Source organism: Scatophagus argus, chromosome 17 (genome assembly GCF_020382885.2).
Source record: "Scatophagus argus isolate fScaArg1 chromosome 17, fScaArg1.pri, whole genome shotgun sequence".
Lineage (NCBI taxonomy): Eukaryota > Metazoa > Chordata > Actinopteri > Scatophagidae > Scatophagus > Scatophagus argus.
Window position 1 is genome coordinate 7,065,600 of NC_058509.1, and position 25,396 is coordinate 7,090,995.

The 25,396-nt window shown below is 40.1% G+C and overlaps 1 protein-coding gene across 1 annotated transcript; it reads right to left on the bottom strand.

Moving 5' to 3' along the window:
* Positions 1-458: 458 nt before the first annotated feature.
* LOC124075180 (homocysteine-responsive endoplasmic reticulum-resident ubiquitin-like domain member 2 protein) lies at positions 459-7,145 on the bottom strand. Its single transcript, XM_046418658.1, has 9 exons — positions 7,039-7,145; positions 6,212-6,567; positions 4,718-4,795; positions 4,060-4,173; positions 3,746-3,876; positions 2,970-3,086; positions 2,587-2,871; positions 1,920-2,034; positions 459-1,166 (listed from the first exon to the last, which is right to left on the bottom strand). The coding sequence occupies exons 2-9, from the start codon at positions 6,356-6,358 to the stop codon at positions 999-1,001; spliced, it is 1,155 nt and encodes a 384-aa protein (XP_046274614.1). The 5' UTR covers positions 6,359-6,567; positions 7,039-7,145; the 3' UTR covers positions 459-998.
* Between the last annotated feature and the right edge of the window lie 18,251 nt (positions 7,146-25,396).

The following is a 25,396-nucleotide window of genomic DNA, read 5'->3' on the forward strand; positions in this document are numbered from 1 at the left end:
CAGGTCATTTTATTATACTTAAGCACTGAAGATTATGATTGTTTTAATGATATGTTCCAATTTATTTGTGGTTCTTGATTGCTCATTATCTCTGAGATAAAGAATACTCATCCAAAACCCCATGGCTACATTAGCATGAGTGAAGGTTTAATAAACATGAACACTATGGGTACACAACATGCTAAAGGTAAAAGCAGTAACTGAATTGTGGCAGTACTTTATTTAACAGTAGGACATTTTAAAGTGTCTCTTGTCTGCTCAACGCCACACAACTTAAATCCACAACCACGTCTGTCCTGTCTGGTGGAAGATCAATTCATCTGTCTCACTCGGTTCGTTCAGGCTGTTGGAGAACGAGTGGTACATCGTTTCACGTCAGTAGAAAAACAAAAAAAAAACACTTCAGTCGGCCAGCATCCCACTGGGACTCACTTCAACGCAGTATACGAACTCTCAGGTTATGTTTCAGGATTATTTACTAATGTTCATCTTTTGAACTACAACCACCATTACAAAAAAAATCATTACAGTTCAAATAAAACTATTTCCATATGTATTGCAGCTTCTTGCAAATAAGTAAAACTGATTCAGGATGTTAAAAAAAAGAAGTGCCGTAATTACTTTTCTTCATAAACGTCCCTGCTGTCCTCATTTCACAACAACAGTGTCCACTGAGACCCACTACAGACGCAGTTATTACTTTGACTATGTTTACAAGGCATCACTAGCGTGTAAAGAAGTTATACTAAACTTCCTGTAATCTGACAATTCATTTTGTCTTTGTGCAGACAAACAAAAAACACCACATGAAGTGATCATCTCTTTCTTCTCAGCTTAAATCAGTCACTTTTGTTTCAGCTCAGTGTCTTAGATATGTAGTAAAGTAGACTTGTGGGAAACTAAAACACTTCACAACAGAAACAGTTTCCCTAAGCGGGTAGGACATTCGTCCTCCTCTGTAAGACAGAACGTGGTCCTGTGGTGGTTCGGCTCGTGGTTCAGTTAGCAGCGTTTGGCGGCCCCTCGGGGATGAGCGACATGAAGAAAGTTATGATGAACGACCACGTGGAGGACAGGAAGCCCGTGTGGGGGGTGCTGTTTGGATCTTCTCCTCCTTCCTCCCCACTTTCCCCATCATCATCCGAGCCATCATCCATCGCTCCTTCCTGTACAGGACGAAGTCAAATCATGAGAGGACAACCAGGTGAGATGCAGCGTGGTTCGCACAAATGCAGCACTCTACATTAGATTAGAGTATGTGCTCCACATCTGACGTGGACGAAAGAAGACGTCTGCTATGCAAACTGGAGCAACAGCTCCCGAATGCAAAGCTCCTCTAAATGTCTGACCAATTCACACTCATCATATGATGAAGTTATCCCGTAAGCTGAAACGTTATTGTAGCGTTTTCATTATCGTCTTGTCACTTGAGCTGCAAACAACTTTTTACTTTCTTTAATGAATAAATAATTTACTCTTTACTTTTTCAGTCAACTGTTTAGATTATAAAATCAGAAAATTAGCCCATCACAATTTTCCACAGCGCATTTTTTCACACAAAGATAATTAATTTAAAATTAAATAGTCCTCATCTTGAAAAGCTGGAAATGTTTGGCATTCATGCATTAAATGGTTTATTAATCGATTACAGTTTCACTTTCTCATTTCAGCACTACTTGTTACTTTTACTCAACTAATAGGTGCATCTAAGTCAGATTAAAACCATGATGCGGGGCTTTTTCTTGTTTTAATGCATTTAAATTTAAAAATCCTGTGAATATGTGGAAACTGTTCCTTCAGTCAGCGGTTTGCACTGCAGACACAATCACTTCTACAGATGAAATCAGTTCGTCAGTTCTGATTAATGCTTTAAGTAAAAAAAAAAAAAAAAAATGCAGAGATGGATGAGTGCCAATTACCATTTCATGTAAATTGTGGTTTTGTAAATCTCCCTCCATATCGTCCTGATTGGCTCGGTCTCCAGGAAGTTGGAACTCATTCTCCAGGTTGAAAGGAAACCAGCCAGCCTGGTGCCTGCAGACCGAAACAACAAAATGACATTAACATCAACATCAACATTTTACATCCAGTCAGTAGTAAAAAAAAAAAATATGTTGTAATCAACTAAACTTCTGTTGACTGACTTTTATCACCTCATCATTTCAGCATTGCCTTCCAGTTGTATTAATGCAATGTTGAAAAGCTGTAATTTTATGCTGAGTAAAATGAGACAAAGTCTAATGAAGACACAAAATCATAAGAAAACATTCAGCTAATGTTCAGCATTTCAACGTGAAAAAAAATTGAGATTTTAATCAATTTTCTGTTTCGTTTCAGGTTGAAATCCTTCTGAAAATGCATTTAGAAAATCGTTAACTCTAAACACTTGGATGCATTGAGGTCTTTACAAAGAGAGCATAACCAAAATAAATTGCAAATAAAATCAATGCAAGGAATACCAAATTAAATTTCATGTTTTACAGACTTTAAAAGTAGCTGCAGTCAAACACAAGTGTCTGTTTCATTCATGTGAGGTGGACGGCACGATGATGACGGGAGGATACACAGCAGCGTTACTTCACTCACAGGTAAAGCACCAGCATGGCCATCATCACCATGACAAACCGGCTGAACGACGAGTAAAAGTAGACTATGCTGAGTAAGATCGCGGCGCGCGAGAACGTGTACACCCAGTCCAGCCAATCCCGGTTCAGCTCCTCCTCATTCAGGATCTCCCCTCCCTGGGCGTTCATCTGGACTTCCTGGTTGCCTCGGCCCACCTGAGGCCGCTGGCTCTGAGGGTCGGGCTGGTCAGGCTGAGTCGAGGGCTGGCCTGGCCTGAGGTGCTGAGGGGAGGCAGCCAGCAACTGACTGGAGGAAGAGGGAGGGAAAAGAGGGGATGGTGACACTTGAACTTGTCAAAACATCCACCAGAATAGATGAAGAGACAGAAACATGAAGGGACTCACTAATGCATGTAGTATTGTCGGGCGTACAGCTGCTGCCACCACATCACACTCATGGGGTTGTAATAAGCAGGCATCATGTTTGTGGGAGGTGCTGACTGTGGGGGGTACTGGTTCCAGCTGGAAATACAGATACTGCATTACTGGAGACACAGATGAGGTCACTTCCTAATTAAACCACAGGTCTAATTGTGAACCACACTCGAATCAATTGCTGGCTTTCACATGCTCGTTAAAGAGACTGAGATGTACAGAAAATATAATGTTGTGCTAGTAAATAAACTAAACTTAACCAAATAATCATTCCAACCAAACACTGATGCTTTCTGGCCTCTCATGCATACTTTTTACGTTAATGTTCCTTATAGTCGCATTCAGACAGGACAGAACAGAAAACCTGTGTGATATTTGAGTTAAAATCTTATGAAGGGACCAAACACGCAGACGAAAATTATTCTGTCTAAGCGAAAAATAATTCATGTATGATTCAGATCCACTGAATTTAATGGGTTATTCCCTGGCCCATGCACCACCCTCGGGTCCAGGGTTTTTTCCGTAATTATGCTGACAAGGAGAAAAACCAACAAACAAAACGGACTGAAAACATAACATCCTTGGCAGAGGTGATAATGTCCCACAGCGCACAGACAGAACATGACATTTATTCGGGATTCTCATTTACCTCCCTTTTGTTCACCTGCTGAATGTCTTAAAGGAGCCAAAGGCCCAAGTGTATTTGGTAGATGAGCTGCAGGTCCTCACTAGTCCAAAAAGCTTACCTGTGCATGAACTGCTGATACATGTGGTGGTCAGGGAAGGGTCCTGCTCGCTGTCTGAGCCCATCACTGCTCTCTCCTGCAGAGGACTGGCTATGTTGACTAGTTAAAGGACTATTAGCGTTTTGAAGTGGCTGTAACCAAAAAAACAAGTTCTGAATATTAGTCACAGCTCATGGTCCATCTTGAAAGAGAGATGAGCCATGGTTGTTATATCCTCAGGGAGGTGCAGATTACAGCAGTGAGACGGATGATGAAAGAAAACGTGCTGCTGATGAAATGAGTGGAAAGGCGTGAGGAGTGCACAGTTGACCCACCGTGGGACCAGCAGGGTTCTCCTGAGGCTTGTTACTGTGGCTGCTGGGGGGCTTCGGGGAGCCGGGAGGAGTCCGTGAGGCGCAAACCAGATGGAGCATATGATACTCATCCTGCTGTGGAGGCCAATACAGCTCATTATCAAACACAGTCAAGGTATTGCATGGTTAATGTAGAAAAGGTTCTGAACTTTGTGGGTGTGTAGTGCATAACTCAAATGATATGAAAACATTTCTATATTCCTGTTATATTCCTTATATGTGTGTAATATTGGTAAATGCTTTATTGATAAATAGATAACAACACGTCCAATTGATTTTCTAAATAAAATATCACCCAATTAAAGGGAAACCTCAGATCCCATTTAAAAGTAAGTCAAGTCAACTGAAAGAACTAACAGAAAAATAAAAAACAAGATAAACTCATTTCGGTTTTCTTATTCAGAGCTGTAATGTCACCCATCACACATGACAATAACCTCAGCAGATGTTTGCATCTATCTGTCTAACCCTTACGTACAAAGCCCATTTACAGGAGCCTGTTGTAGAATGTATATGTGCCATATATTGAAGTCCACGCAGCAGGTTAAAGAATCAGGCATGTTCTTCTTGTTTGCTCATCATTCTCAGAAATATAGAATTTGCAACAGTCAAAACTTACTTTTCGGAGTACATCTTTTAAGGTGAAGTGATCTAAAAGCAGCTTCCCAGAATACACCAGCCTCTGGTCTTTGGAGCTCTAAAAAAAAAAAAAATCCAAATTATGATGTTAATGGAGTAAAGAAAACAATTTGCCCTTCTTAAACATTTCTAGTTAATAGTGACAACAATGTGAGGAACGTCTATACAACGATAGGCAGGACAAAAGCAAACTTGGAAAAGTAGGTCACAACACCAAAAAACACAGTAATGAGGATGAGATCATAGTAACCTCAATCGGGATAAATGGGTCTTAACTGTGGATTAAACTGGCTGTACAACAAGGTCAGAGCGTGTCCTCTTAAAGCCAACACTCACTGCACAACCATTCAAGGAATTTAAAATACCCATTTTAAATCCTGGCCAACTTGCAACCGAGAGCCTTTTATGTTGAATTCGAGGTTCCTCGTTGTGAAATAAGCCACAGTTAATGTCCACTAAATTACACAAACAAAAGCGCAGCCCTTACAAGGCAGCAGTTTGTCCCTGTGTGTGTGTGTGTTTATTATGATTGCATCAGAACAAGTCCTGAGCAGAGAGGAAAGTGAGCAAAGTCAGATCAGCAGAACAATACAGCAGGAGCACCTTCCTGTCACTGTGACGTCACATCTACAGAGACTGAGGCTCATCCTTGAGTCCCACAGCTCCTTTTGCTTCAGAGAGGAGATCGAGGTTAATGGGCTGTGCCACTTTGATCATAATTCAACAGTAAAATGAAATAGAGTTCAACTGGAAAAATGCTGGTTGTGGCTGTGTAAGTCCTGGAATCAAATACAGTCAAATGCTACTACTACAATGTGGGAGAGGAACTGGACTCTCTGACAGTGGTGTCTGAGAGGAGGATGTTGTCCAAAATAAGGACTATACTGAACTTTCCCTCTCACCCTCTCCACAATGTGCTGATCAGCTACAGGAGAAATCATTCCTGCCTGTCGCCATCAAACTGTTAAACTCTGCACTGTGACAGACACACTTACTTTTATATATACAATGTATATATTGTTTCACACATGTAAATACCTGTATTTTTAGATTTATACTTATCTTGTTTTTGCTTATCCTATTTTTATATCTTTCACTTTTCTTTCTTGGTCGGGAAAACTGCAAGTGCAATGTCTGCACGAAAAAGAATTTCCCCATGGGGAATAAATAAAGGAATTCTTATTCTGATTCTGAATACAATTAACTGATTGAAAGAAACTTAGTTTGCAACTGTTATGATAATGAAATGATCATTTCAGTCAGTTTTCAAGAAAAAATGTCAAGCATTTGCAGAGAGCAGCTTCCTTTGGTGTTGGACTGTTGGTTGGACAATAGAAGCAGTCTATTGTCTCTTATCACATGCTTACTGTCACCCACTGACCAAACTGCACAAAACAGAGGAAAACAGGACAGGCAAGAGAGACGTAGAAACAGACACTGGCAGCTTTGAGAAGACTGGAACAAAAATGCTCACCGGTTTACTTGGATATACGTCTGACAGGTGTGCTTTGAGCTTCTCCACAGTCCAGTTCTGGAAACAGTTGATGGTCTGGTCATCGTACTTCTGGTTGGGTGCCCTGATGACAAGGGTAACAGGACTGTCCACAACACCTTGATCCATCACTCAAAACCATTTGTCTCCAGTGGAAAACAAAAAAGGTCTGCACTGCCCCGTCAGGGTACTGGCTCAGTCCTGCAGTCCTTCTACTAGTTTTCTATGGGGTTTCTGGCACCACTGGAGAAAAACTTTATTTTATTTTACTTTTAATTTAGGAGCTTGATGTTGCCACTCCAAATCTGAGAGATGTTTCCTCTAATTGGGCACAGAGGCTGAGGAGAGAAAGGAAAACATTAATTTAGCTTGACCTCACCTCTGAAACAGATTAGTTGGAGAGAGATCAGTCACTTGTGGCACAGCCAAGCAAAAAGGAATTCAGCATACCATGTAACGTTACAGCAACATTCAGCAGCGACTTAACTGGCTTGATTTCGGTTTGTACTCACATTTAACCAGACAGCCGTTTGCTGGCAACTAGTGTTACACTGTTACAACGTTATAACTAGCTCGTAAAGATGGATACAGACGAAGCGAAAGCTAGCGCGTAGGATAAAACAGCATTGTAAACAACTAGCCCCGGTTAGGGGTATTTAACAACTGGCTAAGCTAACGTTAGCCTCATTAGTTTTTTCTGATACTAATGTCTGTCAACTCAAGAAAAAGTTGTTAGCTAGCATATTTACCTAGTCTCATATAAAGATATTCGTCTCAAACAAATGATTATATATATCTTGTTTACCCACCTAGTTTACGTCAGAATGACAGAAACACACAGGCTACTCGTAAATCCAGTCCCGAACCTGGGTGTTGATCTTCTTCAACGGTTTCAATTTCCGTATTTGGTCGACATGTCATGTTTATGGTTTATTACCGCCACCCACTGGTAGAGAGAGACATTACAATAAAGTCCAGCGTGCCATAAGCTTAAAGATATGTTTACAGTCTGGGCCATGACAAAATATAAAAAATAAGTAATTAAATGAATAAATAGAAATATCCTAATTTATTACTCATATTTAAACAAGCTGGTGGAAAAAAGGATATTGAATTATTTCTTTATATCACTGTACAGCAGAACATATTGCTTCCAGAATAATCAAAGTTCACAGAAATACTAACATTTTAACCTTCATGAAGGTAAGCTTTATCGTAAGGATGTTGTATTAGACTGTATTAATTTCAGCTTCTTTATCTGTACCAAGTGTATTTCTTTAGACAGGTCCTTCTGAAACTGTTCAAATGATTATGACCTTTAAAACCTTGAAAAAAAAGTGCAACAATAAAAACACAAGCCTGTAGATTAAGTATATGAAGACTGAAGCTACAAGGGCTGTGCAATGTGCCACAAAGAGCCATGGTCTATTTACGTTGAAGTGATTCAGTTTGTCTGCCATCTGGTGGTGGCACAGTGTAACAAACGCGCCGCTGAAGTGGCTTCGGATTTTATCAAATGGACCAAACCTTTGTTGTCTCTGGCAAAATTTGATCTATTTTGTTGTTGTTTTGTTGGTGGTGGTGGTTTTGTCCCAATGATAACTTGTGCTCATTGGCGCAAGGCCATCACTGCAGCAGAAATGTTTTTAAGAAAAAGGTTTATTACATTAAATCAAATCCAAGTTCCACAGTTGGAAACCACTAAGCGTTATACCTCTGTATATCACCACACAATCAATCTGTAAATTATAAAGAAACGTCAACTTTTCACACATTCAAAACAAAAACGATTTGCATCATAGATGGTTATTTGATGGTATGCAGTGAAAATGTCATCAAACTAACCAGGTCTTGTAAACACAGATATTTGATTTACTGATTTACAGAAGTTTTATCAAGAGAGCAAGAGTGATCTGACAAACTGTTAGTGAGTCATTAGTGAGTAAGTCATCACCCCCTGGAAATATGTTTGATACACAACATTACGTTATTGAAGATGGAAATAAATACAAACATATCAAGCAGAGGGATAAACATGCATAAGTTCTGCTCATAAGAAGACATAACCTAGTATAATAACATAATCACATTTTGACCTTCACTAAAAACACTGAGAATAAATGTGTGCAGTCTCATCTAAAAATAGGTTGGCCTACTTGACTACTTGAGTCGTTAAACTGAAAAGGCAGTTCATCACCTTGACGTTATTCACCCTGTTTTGATGTCTTTCTCTTTCTGCTGTTAGTGTGTGTTGTGCATCGCAGTCCCTCTCTGTGTTTAGGGGTCAAGATAGTGTAACTGTTTTGGAATCAGTCACGCCAACACCAGTCCACAGCACTGGTTAAGCCGCAGTGTGAATTTCCCTGGCTGGGTTGAGGCTCATCCTCGACCCGCATTGTCTTAAAGCTCGCTTTTTGAAATCAGTTTTGCAAATAGACTCTATGAATCAGATCCTACTAGGTGGTCGCTTTCCTCATCCTTCATGAGTTCGACATCCATATGAGGACTTCCTGCAATAAAAATACCTCTCATCAGGAGGGCGCAGCACTTTCTTCGTGACGTCCGTCGTGTTTGTTCCACTATGTTGACACCTCTGACAAACTGCTCAGAGGATGCAGCGTGTTGACAAGATGCACAGATGTACAGTAGAGCAGCAGCATGTCTCCTTTTAATTAATGATGCTGCATTAGAGAAATCCAGTTTCTTTCAGTTCTATTTCTTCCGGTGAGTTTATACTTTTATTTTTCACTGCTTCATAAAGGATTTTTTTTTTTTTTTACACTCTGCCTCAATTTAGCAGGAGGTCATACTGTAATATGGGACACTTCTGACCTGCTGCCACTGTTTGTGAGGTTTTTAAAAGTGGAAGAGTTGAAATGAGGTCAGCATTAACCTCAATTCTGATGTAATTTTCCATCCCCATAGAAAATGATGTTTTCAAATACCTAATTAGTTGTATCATTTGATTCAGGGGTGTGCTATCAGGAGGTTTTTGTGCAGTGTTTTTGAAGATGTTTCCTTCTTCCCCCTCAATGGCTGTGCTGCTGTTGTCACTGTCGCTGTTTATACTTGGCCTGTTCAATGGGCTCCTGCTGGAACCACTCTGCCTTTATTGGATTTTAATGAAACCTGCATTAAACTGAGCTGGGTTTCATGCAAAGTACATGCGTAAAGGTGTGTTTGTGCTTGCATTAGGAAAGGGACGTGAAAGAACATTGCAGATAAGTGAGCCTTAGTGATTGTTCCTGATTTATTTTTCTCTCAGTTTAGTAAAGAGACCCCCTGTTAATGGCTGCAACATTTATAACTGGACCTTATTTATCTATTTATTTACTCCAAAAAAACGGACCTATTAATAGCACCTTATTTACCTTTCCAATTGGGATTCAAGTAATATATGATATGTGTGTTTTTTGTTTATGTGTTTTAAACATATTTTTTCAACCACTGTGAAACATCCAAAACAAATGCAACACATTTGTTTTCCCTCCTGCAAGTGAGCGCTTCACCGTCACCGAAATAATCCATCCACCTGACAGGTGTTGCATATCAAGATGCCGATCAGACAACATGGCTACTGAACAGGTGTGCCTTGGGCTCTCTCTTGGGAGTAACGGACCACTCTCTAAGTGGTGCAGTTTGCTCACTCAACACAGTGCCTCGGATGTGGAAAGTGTTGATGGTGGGAACAATCACCGGAGCTGCAGCCAGCCCAGGGCTTCCATATCCGGCCTCCTCAGCTGCAAAACCACCTGATAGCAGCCACCTGGACAGCTGAGTGGTTCGCACAAAGAAAGGATTTCTGCACAGACTGTCAGAAACGTCTCAGAGAAGTTCATCTACATGCTCGTCATCCTCGCCGGGGTCTTGACCTGAAGTTTATTGTCATAACCTGCACACCTGCGATGGTGCCTGGCGCTTTGGAGACATTCACCCAATGGACTGATCCTGGTTTACACTGTAGAACCACCTTCAGTTGGTTATATGCACTCAACTGAATGTATTATATTTATTGGTGAAGTTCTTATCATGTTTCTGTTGTATTCATCTTCTTTGCCTTCCAAACCAGCGAAGGCCACTGTTTCCACAGCACTTTGATGCTCAGAATATTTTTATGATAGAATATATTTATTAACAGCTTTATGCTTTATGTTAATACCAATCAAATGCTTTAGAGTTACAAATGTTAGCAAATATATTAACGTGTGTGATAGACAGTCTATTTAGAGTTATTGTACTGCATATAAAACTGCCAATAAAGCATCCCGTGTCCTTTTGCTATTGGAGTGTTGATAAGCATAACTGTTTACCTGCCAAGCAGGGTGAAATTTTTTTCTTCAATTTTTCCACGGCCTTAAAAATGTCAGCCTGCTCTCAGAACCCTCGGAGAGCTTCCTGTGGCCTGCGTTGGCACAGAACTACGCCACTTTATGGAAGTTACCCCATACAAATTGACACTCTTTTTGAGAAGGGGGCTTCCTTGCGCAGAAAGAAAAATGCAGTGTTGAAAACCTGCGACAGAATGAAATAACAGGATTTTTGCTTGGGGTGAGTCACTGGAAAGCTTCTGAGTAGAGGGCAACGTTTTTTTCTTCTTTTCTTTCTTGGCTGCATTGCACTTTATTATACACATAACAAGAAAAAACAAGGAAAGAGGAGATATATATTCCCCTTTCAACATGAATCTGCACTGGTCTTGCACATGCAAACTCAGTGGCAGAATAATAAGCAGAAAAACTGCCTTTTACAGCAGGTGGAGCACAACATCTTTAATTTATTCTTATACTTTCACTGTAAGTCTAGCTGATCCTTAGTGGCCTTTAGGAGGCAATGCAGATGTCTAAAGATAACATACTGAGTGAGCCGATAACATTCATTCTTTCGGCAATACAGGAAATACATCCAAGAAAGGTGCCATTTTCTGAAATATAAATCAATTTTAAAACCTTTTGAGAATTTGCTACAGAAAAATTTCAATTCAATATTCCTTCTTTATCATTTTCGTGACTTCTGCCCTTTGACAAATCAACAGTCAAACCAAACAAAAAGCTGTTATTCATTCAACAATGCTGTGAGCGTTTCCTTTTGACTGAACTGAACAGACTCGGAGGCCCTCGTGTCCCCTCTGTTCATAATGAGTGCCTACAGTAGTGACTCACTGCCATGAAAAGTTCACTGCCTGGAGGAGGTTTTAATTAAAAAGGTTTCTTTTTCTTTTTGTTTTTTTGTTTGGTTGTTTTTTTTTTTTTTTTGCATGTATGCCATTTTGTGTGGAAATTTTAAGGTGTGTTCACATGTTTGCCTTTTACACATATCACTTTTTATCTCTGTTCCTGTTGAAATCTTAATATTAACAGTTCAGTGAGATACAGAATAGATTTCAGTTAGACAAAACATTTTTGCACTGAACAGTAAGCAGTCCGTGTCAACAAAAAACGTGGAACAGAACAGATCTGTATATAAAAAATATTCAGGTTTGGCCTCCGTGATGAGAAAACGTGTTGAACGGTACAGCTCACACAGCGACAAAACAGCTCTTCATTTTAGTGGTTTGCAACCTTTTGCAGACAACAGCTGCAACAGTTGTGACATCTTGAAGTTCACAGAATGAGCCAAATACACCAAAGCTAATGAGAAACTATTAACAAGTAAGGAACACTCAAGCACAGAAGCTTTAGCTGCATTCTCTTCCTGCGGCGCTGGTCTGAAGGTTGAGTACCTGAGTCATCCTTTGCCAGGCGATGCACTGTGACAGAGATATGTATTGACAGAGTTGTACTGATTTTCACATGGCTGTCGTACAAGTTCAGCTTAAATCGAGTTCTGTCAGAGCTTTCATTACAGTTCGCCTCCTTTGAGTATGTTTATGTGTGGTTTATTTAAATGAGATATAGAGAATAGATATAGATTGAAAAAAGCATGTGGACCATGCTTTTTTCAATCTATATCTATATTCACCACCTAGCTTGAAATTAAGCCGTTGCTCAGGATTTAAACTCAAATCAATAAAGCTCTGGTAAATTCTTTGGGGATATCTGGGATGTTTATGCTGTAGTTCTTTTGTTTTTTGTTCTTATGTTTGCCACTTGAAATACCATTAGTCACAGCGAATAAAAGAAAGCGGCCGTCTACTGGTCAGTGCCGTCGGTCTGTGTTTCCTTTCACGTTGTACTGAGAAGACGCTGAAGCCCTTCTGCCCCCTCAGTGTAATTCATGACAAGTGCCCACAATCAGTGACTCACTGGTGTGGAAAAAGTCACAGGCTGAGGAAGGAGGAGGCTTTAACTCCGGTTTTGACTGTGTTAAAGACCATGTCAAGTTTAATTAACCCTTAATTATGCATAATGATAATTAGACCCCCTTCACTGTTTGGCCCATTAGCAGAATATCATGCTGCCTGAATGACTTACATCATCATTTAACACCATGTTAATGTAATGATGTTATTTGCATGCTACATGGAATAACATAAACATACACGAATGGAATTAACAGCACATTCACATTGTACCATTTTGTATCAGTAAGTATCATTTTGCAAGCACAGCCAATGATGACTCATGCACTCGCGCCTTTCTTTGTCGCTTACACTGGGTGGCAGTATGCATTCACTTTTTCACCAGAGTTAAGAAGCTAATTTACTCTTGATGAACAGAATACTCTTCATTTCCTGCACCCAGACCTCCAGTGATAACATTTGAACAAATATATTTAATGCTTACAAACCCTCTTGTCCACAGGGGACCTTGAAGCATGACTCTTAGTGGAAAAATCAGCTCTAATGTTTTTGCAGCAAACAAGTTCTGCACTTGCAAGAGCTCTAATTCCATCAGCAGTTGCAAGCTGTGCTGCTGTCTGCGCAAAGTGCAGTGCTGCGACACATGCATGCACAAACTCGAACTTGGCCCCGGTAAGAGAAAAGACATAACGCTCAGCCCTGTAACAACTGGCTTAACATTGAGTACTTTGATCCTCTCTGCAGCCCCCTTGCAGTCAGCCTTACAGTTTAAACTTTCAATTGATGCTCTTACGCAGCGGTAGACCATGGATTAATTGGAGTGAAATTTGAAGATTATCTTCAGCAATTCATCTTGCGTCAATAGCCAAGTATATCGAACTGAAAACTTTTCTTTTTGAGCTGCATGGCTGTCTTACGCACACGTCTAGCCAGTCTGAAAGACAGCAGTCCCCATGGAAACAGGTTTCCTATCTGCAGGAGCTCCATAAACAGATTTCCTGATAGAGAGGGAGGGGAGGGAGGGAGGGAGAAAAAGAAAGTGAGAGGGGAAAATACTCAAGCTTAAAGGTCTGTAACCTCTATGCCTTATCTACTGTATACTGGGAGTTCTGCGTGCTAGTTGTTCTGTTTTTCACCTGGCTGCATGCCGTCAGGTGCTTATGACTCACCTGCTAACTTGATGTAACTAAGGTATTCTCCGGAAGTGCTCACATCATTAGCCTGAAGTTTTCATAGAGCAGCAGCATGATCAAAGAGAGGGGATGAGTGAAAGCAGCCATCAGACAATAAGAATGACTCAAACTCCTCTCTCTGTATGAAAGTGCTCTCTGCCCACAGGAAGGAAAAAATGTACAAATCAAGAAAGGTCAATTGCATTATATTTAGCTAAAGAAATCCCTTCCACCAGTGGTGAAAATGGATGTGAAACTGGGACGGTAAATTGGCCGTGAGGTTTCATTCAGTGAAATGGTATGTCATCTTGTGGTGTGTTGTGGGGAAGGAGGGCAGGTCTGCACAAAGGGCCAATCATTGATGCATGTGCCACCTGTGGGTCCATGCAACACTGCCTTGTGTTAGTTTTATTTCTGGCAAGCTCCTAATGGTCCCATACCAGCCATGAATAGCATCCTTAGCAGACACTGCGTGCGCACTGTTCAGGAAGCAACATCTTGGCAGAGACAATGTGATCAACAATGGTCCCCCATGTGGGTAAATTATTAGTTGCACCAACTAAAAATAGTTCCTTGAATCCACTCCTGAGCATTAACGATAATTACTGGTGGTGTGCAATCAGCGCCTCACTTTCAAGACACGTATTTAGGGAAACTGTGTCCTAAAATGGGGCCCATGAGAGCTGGAAATAGGACTTCTGGAAGTCAGCAATTTAAAAAAAGAACTGCTTGCATCATGAGACGTTAAAAAAACATACAGTAGGTGTCTTGTTTAAATTTAGGAAGTAGACAGGAAACACAGATTCTGCTGCACAATTGTCAACTAAAATGAAATTAAAGTTGGGATTGCATCCAGTATCATTACAATTATTTATGCATGTGGGCTCCACCATACATCAGTGAGTACAGGTCCACTACACCTCTCATGTGGTCAGAATGAGGTTTTCTGTTTGTACCCCCCCATTTATTGGGATGATCGGTGGTAGTTCTGCATACTGTTGAGGATTTACTGGAAGAGCATTTGACAGCTCAGCCCACAATCATACAATAGATGTTCTCTTGTCCTCGATGAGCACCACCCACTTAAGATCAAAATCAACAGCAACACCCTTCACTCTTTTGACCAACTTGACAGAAGTGATTCAAGATTAATTTTGATAGCTAATCATAAAGGAACTAACTTAAAAAAAACTACTTTTGAAAAACGCTTTCATTTCCTTTTAATATGTTAGTATCTTCTGCACAAGTTTTCAGCAGGTGTGAATATATGGTCTGTTTTGCATGGAAGGCTTCAGCAAAGTGTTGCAGGTTATTTTGGGGGTGAATTTACCTGAACACTGGATTAACATGTTTTTTTTTTGCTATATTTCTGAACACGACTTTGTTGCTCACTTGAGTTGCAATTTATATATACTGGCTGAACTTTGGTTTCAATCAGGGTCCCCAACTGTAATCATGGCCCCTTGAATGGGCCAGTGTGAAAGAGCTTTTCTTTTACAGCCCTTGGTAGCCCTCAGCAGGAAGCACACCTGTAAACTCAGACATCACAGCAGCTCCTCAGGCACATGTGCTGGACCAGGCAACGTGGCTAGCAGTCAATCATCCTAGAAAATATCGCACAGGTGGAAAAGGAATGATTCGTAGACATCTTAATGAAATTCTGGAGCTTCATTCACATTTCCCTCCTCATTTTCACTTTTCACTTTTTCACACAGTAGGTAACCGGTGACAGAAAAGCTCATGAAATGATTTTTTTTAAGGTGTAATAATTGTATAAGAGCTGTCATGAGCTGCAGTCCTTGTATAACCGTGTTCTGTGTCAAATCACGTCCCATTCATGTTATCCTACTCCTACAGTTTGCTTTGATGAATAACATTCCACTGATAAACTGTTTATTACTATCCCACTAAAAGGCAAAAATAGATCTTAAATGAAGCACTAAATGCGTTGGTAGTGTGAGACATGACAACCAGTAAACCTCCCTTCTTCTTCGTCCTCCTCCTCCTCTCTACTAAGCCAAGAAACAAAACATGAATGGGGGATTCAGCGCATGTCAGCGCTGTCAATGGGCTCGACTACTCATTCAGAAAAAAACAGTGTACACACACTGCTGAAAACTGTCTGTGTCTATCATTTGACTGTCTATCAATGTGGGGATAATGGGTGCAAGGCCTGTGCGAGTCAAGCGGAAAGCTGCACTTAAGTGAAAGTGCTGTGCAATGCTTAAAGTGTGTTGTATTGAACAAGTTGGCTCCCGAGGACGGGTTTCCATAGCTACGGGTTCATCAGAATGCAACACACACATAGACTAGTCTAACTCCACTTGAGATGTGAGCGAGGGGACAAGCAGGTTGAATTGATGCACTCTGCAGAGTCACAAATGGTACCATTAAGTTCAATTAGCGGGCGTCCATCCGATAACTTCGGGCTGCTGTTTGGATAGTTATTCCTAAGGGTCTTTCACACCACAGAAGGCTTCTGTATGACTTGGGTCTTTCTGAAAGTTAACTAGATGCTGTATAACTGACAGAAGTGTGGAAGACGTATTCAGATCCTTTACTTTGGCCATACCACGCTCTTAAATCTGCAGCATATGTAGATCGATGAAGATCGAGTCCACAACCACACCACAAATAAAGGCTCTGCATTCAAAAGTAAAAGTATGTAAGTACTGTCAGAATCAAATAAGCAGTAAAATGGTCCCTTTAAGTGCTGAACTATTATGCATGATATTTGTTGGATTAATTTTAGTGCTGTATTGACGTGTATGTTGGTTCCTGCTGTAGATGTTCAAACTTGAAATAATATTAACTGCTTTACATACTGATGGGTACTTAAATCAACTTCAATGCATCACGTTCCATAAGATCATCATATGTTTGTAGCATTGCTGTCCTTACCACATATCTCTAAAGAGTTTCATGAGCCCAGAACTGCTTGTTTTCAGCTTTGTGACAATGCATTTTTCAGTTAATCCAAGAGTGCCTACTGGCAAAGGAACACTTAATCCTTCAGTTAACCTGAGACTTTGTAATTAAATCATTAAATTTAGGGGGAATGGGAATATTACTTAATTTTCAGGGTGCCTTTGGATGTAAATTGTGAGCAATGGAATCATCTAATATTAGTAATTCCTAGGTTTACATACAGCATATATGACTATAGAGATATAACCAGTTACATACAGCAATAGTTGTTTACCTTACCTTTTCTTATTGTTAGATTAGATATTCTGAATACAAAAGCAGGGTCAGAACTTGCTAGGACAGCATTTCAACACAAGTGGGAATATTCATAAGTGCTTTTTCTTTCAATTGTCACAGGGATAACCTGTAATGATCCTGCAGCGCTTGACCTTGACATGCCCGTTAAAACCTCCACATTCATGCAGACTGGTCGGTCAGGGCAGCCCTCAGCAGTGCCCTACTGTTCCAGCTTTCCTCTCAGGTTTAGACAGAGAGCATGAGCCACCTGACAGCAGCCACTAGAGCTTGTCAGTATCAGAGCGATGTATTCAGCTCCATTCTCTCCTCTCCCCTTAAGGGCAGCCAACTTCCTGTTGCTGGGTTACACTAATTGCAGCATTAGTATTCTGTATTGAGCTGCTGCCGGAAGCTAAGGCTTCACCAGACACTGATAGCCAGTGCGAGCCATTGCAGAGACCCTCTGTGCTTTTTGTGTAAGTCTCTCAAACCCATGAAACTTCAGCTTTGACTCAATTTCTAATCCTGACCTTTGAGTTAAAGGGGTACATGGGTCCCATTTCCTATTTCCCTCTGTAGACCACTTTATTGAAGTTGTGCCTTTTCATGCAGGACCTCCTGTTGATCTTGCAAGTCTCAAATGTGACTGTGCAAAATTTTTGTTTGCAAAGAGCCTTTGAGCAAGGAAATAGTCAGTTAGACTGAAGGAGTTAAGTTTTTTAACTGGCATAGTGTGTGCAGCAGGACACAGCACCACCATCTGCAGTGTGAAATCAGACGCAGATATTAAATGATCAATTATCAGTTCTGCTTGGTTATCCCCTTTGCTGCATTGACGTGCATGTATATGCCATCAAAAATGTGTGACACTCTGTGTTCATCATTGAAGAAGGCAGGCTATTAAACGTTCTTTTTAATGCACTGCTGCCTTCACAGTTCACACTCTTCTTGTGAAATTTAATTTATTCCAAGGAAAGACATCACCACAGCAACGCGGCTATCACAGGCTCAGGGTTTCTCCATATGTCAGGCTCAGTTACCGTGACAACATGCTTAGTGGTGAAGTTCCAGCACAGAGGAGATTCCTGCATCTCAATGAAGAATACTGCATATAAGAAAAGATAAAAGAATTACCTTTTGTGCAGAAATCATAATTCTAAATATGAGGTTACTTCCGGCAGTGATCTGCTGTGTCAGAGCGCACATGTACTGTTGCACAGTTTGTACTTGTGACAGGGTGTAGCATGCAGAGGTGTGGGCAGTCATTCAAAATATCAGAGCTGTCGATGCTCACTCTATGACGCAGAAGATCTTTTGCAGCATGCGTGTATCCCTGACCTGGCCGAAGGCAGATGGAGGATTTGTGTCATTCTCAGAGTGAGGTATTTATCAGACAAAAACAAACCCTTTTTTTTCTGACTTGTTGTTTAACACACTGACTATGTGAACAGAAATCTGTTGCAGGAAAAACTTGAGAATCATTACACTTTCAACTCTGCATGCAGACCATATTTCTGTCCTGCTGCACGGATAGAAACTGAAGAAAGCTTCACTGATCCGGCATAGCATGGATTTCACATTCCTGCTGTTCACCTGCCTTTCTGCCTCACCAGGCATACATTTTTTTTTCATCCTGATGTGCGTCATTACCTGTGTGAGGCTAATCTCTCTGCAGAACCATCTTTGCGTCTATCAGGTGGAGTCACCAGGTTGTTATGACTAAGTCATATGCTTCTGCATCTCAATGCGGTGAAAGACACAGACTGGCACTAAACATTTCAAGGTGAAGATCATTTATATGTCTTTGTGCAACAAAATAGAAAGGGACAGCTGGTGCAATAAACAACAAATAACTGTTGTATATTAAATGAAGGATTTTTCCTGGTGTTTGTGTGTAAATTATAAAGTAAAGTTATAAAAATCATATTGATAAAAATCAGAAGAGAATGAATCTGGAGCTATAGGCAGTCAGACAGTTTCTGTGGGAAACATTGTTCACTGAACTGACTTCATCCATTGCACAAAGTCCAGTTAAACCATATATATTTCTTTTTTATTTTATCTTTTCATCACCGTTATTTGTTTTATTGCTTTCAGATGTCCATGTTTCAGATGACCATCTCACCTGCACTGAGTCCTGAATGACAGTAAGAATAAAGTTCCTTGATACTAGCATGTCAGTCACGGCTGCCCTGTGCAGAAGCACCGTGCCATTAACTGAAAATTGAAAATCCATCTTTTACCGCAAGCACATCATCATTACACAACCAGCAGAGCACCGAGCCCACATACACATCCTTGCCCTCTGGAGACTTTCCCCATCATTTGAACAGACACACTCGCAGTGTAAACAACATTTTCTTTGCCTGTTTCCTCACATCTTTGAAAGTCAGCACAACTCAGAAGTTTACTGTGAAGATGAGAGAAGTACTTGATGGAACTGCATACTAGAGGTGTTTTCAGGAGAAAGAGCAGCACTTAGTCTTTTTCAGGAGGGAAAATGGCTCAGCAATAAATAAAAAAAAAAAAGTATTCAAATTCAGTTAGTTATACTCCTTGGACAAACCTTCAGTCAGTGTTTTAGGAATTTATTTGGCAAGGAGGCATTCATCAAGATAGTAAAAGGTGTGCTTATTGTGAGGATGACACCTTATTGTTCTGCACACGCTGAAGCTACAAATTGACTCTTTCGCTGTTCTCTGTCAGTATAGTTTAAGCAACTTCTTATTTTCCTGCAGAGTGATGTTGGTGTGCAGACAACTGCAATTGGTATAGGTGAAATCAAACCAAATGACTGCTGCAGGAAGTGTGTACTCAATCCACACTTCAAGTACATTAATCAAGGCTGTTTTGTTGTCGTACTGCCAGAATTTTGAGTTTCGCTGCTCACCTCTCGGTGCACGTGTTAAGTCCTCCCTGCATTGAGAATTAATTAAATTTTTCAGTTTCACTGTCTTTCATTCTGTGTGTCTCTTTTCACCTTCAGCGTTGAATGACGTCTGTTTCAGCTCAGGCTATCAAAGTGCTGTCATTCATAGTCATTGTGTTCAATAACTACCATCAGCCCACTCACTTTGCTGTCTCTCTTTACTCTAAATGTGTGTGACTGTGCTCATGGTTAATTTGCGTCTGATTTGGAGGGAAAAGGATCTGGGATAAACTGTTGAGGCTAGCTGTTTTTTCTTTCAGTTTTGTTGTTTTACTCCAGTGACGTCAATGACATTTTAAGGTAGGCAGCAACTACAGAAAATTAACACCTACAGCAATCATTTACTTGGAAGTACCAGCTCACCAGGGCAATTAGAATGAAAGCTTTGAGTTACATGACCATACTTGTAAAAAATAAAACAGATAAATAAATTTTTCTTCATTGTTTGTAATTGTCAGAAGGCTTTTCCGGACATCAGTACTTTTAGGGACTTTGCTTCTGTTAAAGAATTTCCATCTGCAAGATCTTGCCGACCAAGCAGCTAATTGATGCACATGATTCGAAACTGTATGCTCTTTAAATACGTACCTTTATGCATTTATGCCTTTTGGTTAGCAAATTCAGCCTTAAAATGTTTATCCAATGCACCGTTTGCAAGATGCTGATCTATTTAACGTTTTGAGGCCTGGTTGATTTGGTGACACTTGGTTGCAATAACACACAGCAATAAACTCCTTGAGAAGCTACTTATAGTGCAGGAGCAACTGGTGTCAACAGTATTAAGTACAAATGTGAGGTACTTGCAAATTTACTATTTCCGTTTTGCACAAGTTTATACATCTGCTTCACTACATCTGAGAGGCAAACATTGTAGTTTATAGTTACTAATGACTGTTCAGATTGCAACTTTTCCTGCCATCTCTTCCAGTGAAAAACATGTTTCTCCAAGCATTTGAGTGCACAGTCAATGCTTTTATTGTTCACATTTTAAGTACATTGTGCTGAATATATTTACAAATGTTTACTTAAGTAAGGCTGTGAATGCAGGATCTGAAGTGGAGTCTTTTCACAGTGTGATATTAGTACTTTTACCTGAGAAAAGGAAATGAATGCTTCTTCTACCACTGCCTGCAACTCTTCATGCACACCTCAGCGTGACTACTCCATTACTAATATATAAAATTAGAAATGCCCCATTACAAATAAAGAGGCAATATCAGTATGTCTGATATCAACGGGAAGGAATTAAACCCTGGATTACGGGTCTCATTTCCATTAAGCCCCTCCTGCACATGAAGGTAATTTGAATCCAGAGCAGGAAATGCAGACCCTGCCACTAGTAATGGCAACCATATCGAGTATAAACATGATGCACAGGAAGGGGGCAAGAAATGTGAAAGCAAAAATGAGCCTTCAAGTGAAAACATTCATTCTGATCTCTCATTTTAGCACAAATGACACGTGATAAATGCACTTTAGCAGGAAAGCACATAAATGCACCACAACATATCAGTATATGTTGTATAAAGAGGTAAATCTACTTCCTGCAAACAGAATATTTAATTTGAAAAAAAAAAAAAGATGTGTTAGACAGTGTGCAGACCTTTACCTCTAAGTTGAATTTATCGTCTCAAAAATGTTTGTCATTTAACATTTCCGGTCTGGAACTATTCAAACGCGTTATGCAGTTGCTGAAAAGCAAAAACCTTGTGCTTTGCAGGACATAAAAGCTGAATAGAAGCTCATTGATTTCTTCTGTATGTCACAGAGCACCAGTAACCAAGGACAAACACAAAAAGCTGAATTTTTTATCATCTCAGTGTGTAATAATCTTGAGTTCTCAACCTATAAAGGAACAATTGCAAGGTTATAGATGGCAGAGTTCCTCATGGGTGAGAGGACTGAGACGTGCAGGTCACCGTGTGAAGGCTCCACAGCGGATGTGACCATTAGAGACACAAAAGAGCTGCTCAGTGATAAGGGTTCTTTTTTTATTTTAAAGACACTGTCCTTTTGTTGGGCCTTTTTTTAAAAAAAAACAAAAAAAAGCCAAAAAACTTTTATTTGAATAGAAAAGATGAGAGGATAACAGGAAATGGAGGAGAGGATGACATGCAGCCAGGGGCCACAGGTTGGAATAAAGCCGCCGCTGCTGCTGAGCCTCTCTACTTGAGGCACACGCTCTGCTAGGTGAGCTACCAGGGCGCCCTGTAATTGGAGTTCTTTAACAACAAGGCATCAGCTGTTTCCTGTCTGCTACATGAACAGGCAGGCTAAGGGTGCAGGCAGATCAAGGCAGTCTGTTCAGAGAATTGTAAGCAATCGTAATGGGTGACTGAATCCTTCTAACTGCAGGCATTAACCTGCCAGTTTGTGTGGACAGTATGGCCCTGAGCAATGTCAACCAACTGTGCACATTTAATATTGAACCCCTCTGAAACTGATTGCTTTCATTCATAACTTCGTGGAGGGGATGTCTGGATGTTTGCAGCTTTTGTATGCCTCACAGAGAAATTGTTGTTTGAATTTCTTTTTATCTGGTCTCGTTATGAGTAAACAGCATCATCTCAGAAGTCATTAACACTTTGCATAGTTATTATTTATGGCTCATTATTTCACAAGAAAATTAAATGTAGCAAACATAGTTATTGCTTCATTAAATGATAAGGTTACATTTTAGAATGACCTTATCTTTATGGAAAACAGAACAAAGCGCTAACAATTTTACACTTTAAAGCTGAAGCAAGAGTCTGCAGCCTAGCAGTTTTCTTTTTTTTTTTTTTTAACTTTATAATACTTATTAAGATATTACTTATTCTGGTAATATCTTACCAGAATAAGTCCCACAGAGATTTGAGATTTCTTTTTCAAAAGAGTCTTGGCCAAGACAGGCTAAAGCACAAAATAAAACAGGTGACAAACATACACAGAAACAGACAGTATTAGCTCAGTATAAGGAAAATGTTAAACTAAGAGCTACTTAGTTAACTAACCCTACTGCTCTTATTACTAAGAGCATTAGGGTTTATTCTCTGGAAACAATTAATGTGGCAAATATAGTAAAGTCCTGCACACTACCAACACTAAATATACACGCACATGATGTACACTGAAAGAGAAATGTTTGCCTCATGCAGCCTTTTCAGGCAGTAATCTCACAAAGCAATGTGTCATAAAAAAGACTATTATCCAATCGATAATGAATTAACATAATGTGAAAAACAAGAAGAAGATGAGCAATGATCTATGAGTAAGTGGATCTTTGAGCTGTGATTGTTTGGTCAAATGCTTTTTCAAAGGTCAAAAAATGTCAACTTCATCACAAGCAGCCAGTTTAAGGAAACAAGCAACAATAGAAATAATTTTTACAGTCAGTCTCTGACACACTTTTTCAGCTAACAATAGTTGCAGAAAACCAAATCTTGCCCACATTTATCATTTCTAAAATTCTACTCCCAAGCCATTGAAATGTTAATCAGCTGTACAGCTGCTTTAAACTTCCAGTAAATGTTGCTTTGGGCCACGCACTGTGTAGTCTAATATTTCAGAGCTATGCTGAAAGAAAATCAAGAAAAATGCAAAGCTGAAAAATACCAAGACACCTTATTGCCACAGTGTAATGTCATTAGAGTGTGGCATTTGGGAAAGACAAATGACTCACAATGCAGTACGGTTAGCAATACATGTAGGTGAGCTTTACAACAAGTCAAAATATCTGTTTCCTCTAAACTCGCTGGTAATAAGTGCCAGCACATTTCCTTAAAACCTATTATCTCAATAATGCAAATTGACAGCTTGTTGTGAAGACATCTCCTGGCTAATTTAGAGCTGCACTCTCTACTTAGCTTAGCTCATTACAGTTCTCATCCCACTAGCTCTGTGTCAGAGTTGCAGCCTGAAGCTTGTCATTATCACAAAAAACAGTGCACAGCTGAACACAGATGCTGTGACGGTTCGTTTTTACAGCAACCTTGTTGATTCAATCAAGATGTGCCTTCTGAACCTGGACATTGACGTCAGCAGCCTTATTAGATTTGCGCTGGGGTTTTAGCGGACTGACATCTATCACTGCCACCCGTCACCTCTGCTGTCTGCCCTCACTTCCTGTGAAACAGAGACAGGTATACAAGATTTTAATATTGTATGTGCACACAATATATATGGCCATGCTTGGCTTGATTTAAAGTGATGACATTATTTTAAGGGGGTAGTGATGCAATGAGCTGTACAGGTACATAACCACAATGGAGTCTAGATACTGGTGCTGAAGGTGGTGGTGGTGTGGGTCGATGTGAAGAGGACTTCTGATGAGCGCAGAAGGTGAATGGCAAGACCGAAGCAACGCAGTTGCTTAGATCGCCACCTTCTGGTGGATGCTGGTCAAAGAAAAGAAAGAAATATACTTTGCTCCCCTGTTCCTGACAATTTAATACTAACTGCTCCTTCTTAAATAGTATGTTGTTGTGCTGAAATCTTGCTGACCAAAGTCAATGATAATGATTAATCCTATATTGATAAGGGTTGAAAAGTCAACACTAGAGCTTAGTAACTACTAGTTTGTTTGTCGTTAAATCAACTACTGCAGTTTGTTTACACCACGGATACTTTGGGTACATGGTGTCTTTGTTTTGGCAGCACTGTAAATTTGTTTTCAATAACAGCAAATTTGAATTAGCTTCTGTCACTTCATTTACGCAGAATAAGAAACAAGAAACAGACATATTAATAACCAAGGCTTTCATACGGAGATTTGAGGCACGTAAGAGACATGGACATTTGCTGCCAGTGTGGTGAAATGATGCTGGTGACAGTTACCACTGACGGATAGCCACTTCGAGTGGGAAGCTGCTGGAGTCTAGTCATAAGGCACAGCAGCGTCTTTAACTGAATCGCAGATCAAACAGTTGACTAAGAACAGGTTGGTTATTCACAGACATCGCTTAGCCTGACGATAATTCAATACAAGCAATTTCGGGCCACTTTGTTGGGTAACTGATCCACTTGGATGGAGGAAGACTGAAGATGTATGAACTTTCAGGTCAAATTAGATTCCAGACACATCAAATTGTGCCGGTCTTTCCTGAGGCAGAAAAGCAGCTAAAGCCAGCCCTGGTGAGTGAGGTGGAAGAGGGTTACATTAATCTGACAATGCAATGATGGCTGACAGCAGCAGAGAAAGGAACAATATCAAAGTTTGAAAGCAGGTTTATAATTGGGTCAGAGATTCTTCAAAAGTGAAGGAGTGAGCGCCTTCAGTCAGCTGATTGAGCTAGATGTGGGAGTAAAGAAATGAGTAGCATGAAGACTGTCTTCCTAATTGAACTTCCATTAAGGTTCTTCACGTTTGAACTTAAGGAATAAAGGGAGTACCTGGCTGCAGGTGGGGAGGGATTTTATTTCATTTCAATGTTATTCATTCATTATTTTTTGAAGCCAAAGCTTTACACCAACAATGCTCCTCAACAAGCTGTCGCTTTTCAGAATTCTTCTTTTAAAATTTCTCAGGGGAACCAGAAATGCATTTTAATATTCTTGCCTGATTTCCTTTAATTAGTATGTTAATATGAATCCCCCCCATCTCTTTGCATGAGACAATTAAAGCTTTAATTATGCATCGCTAGATT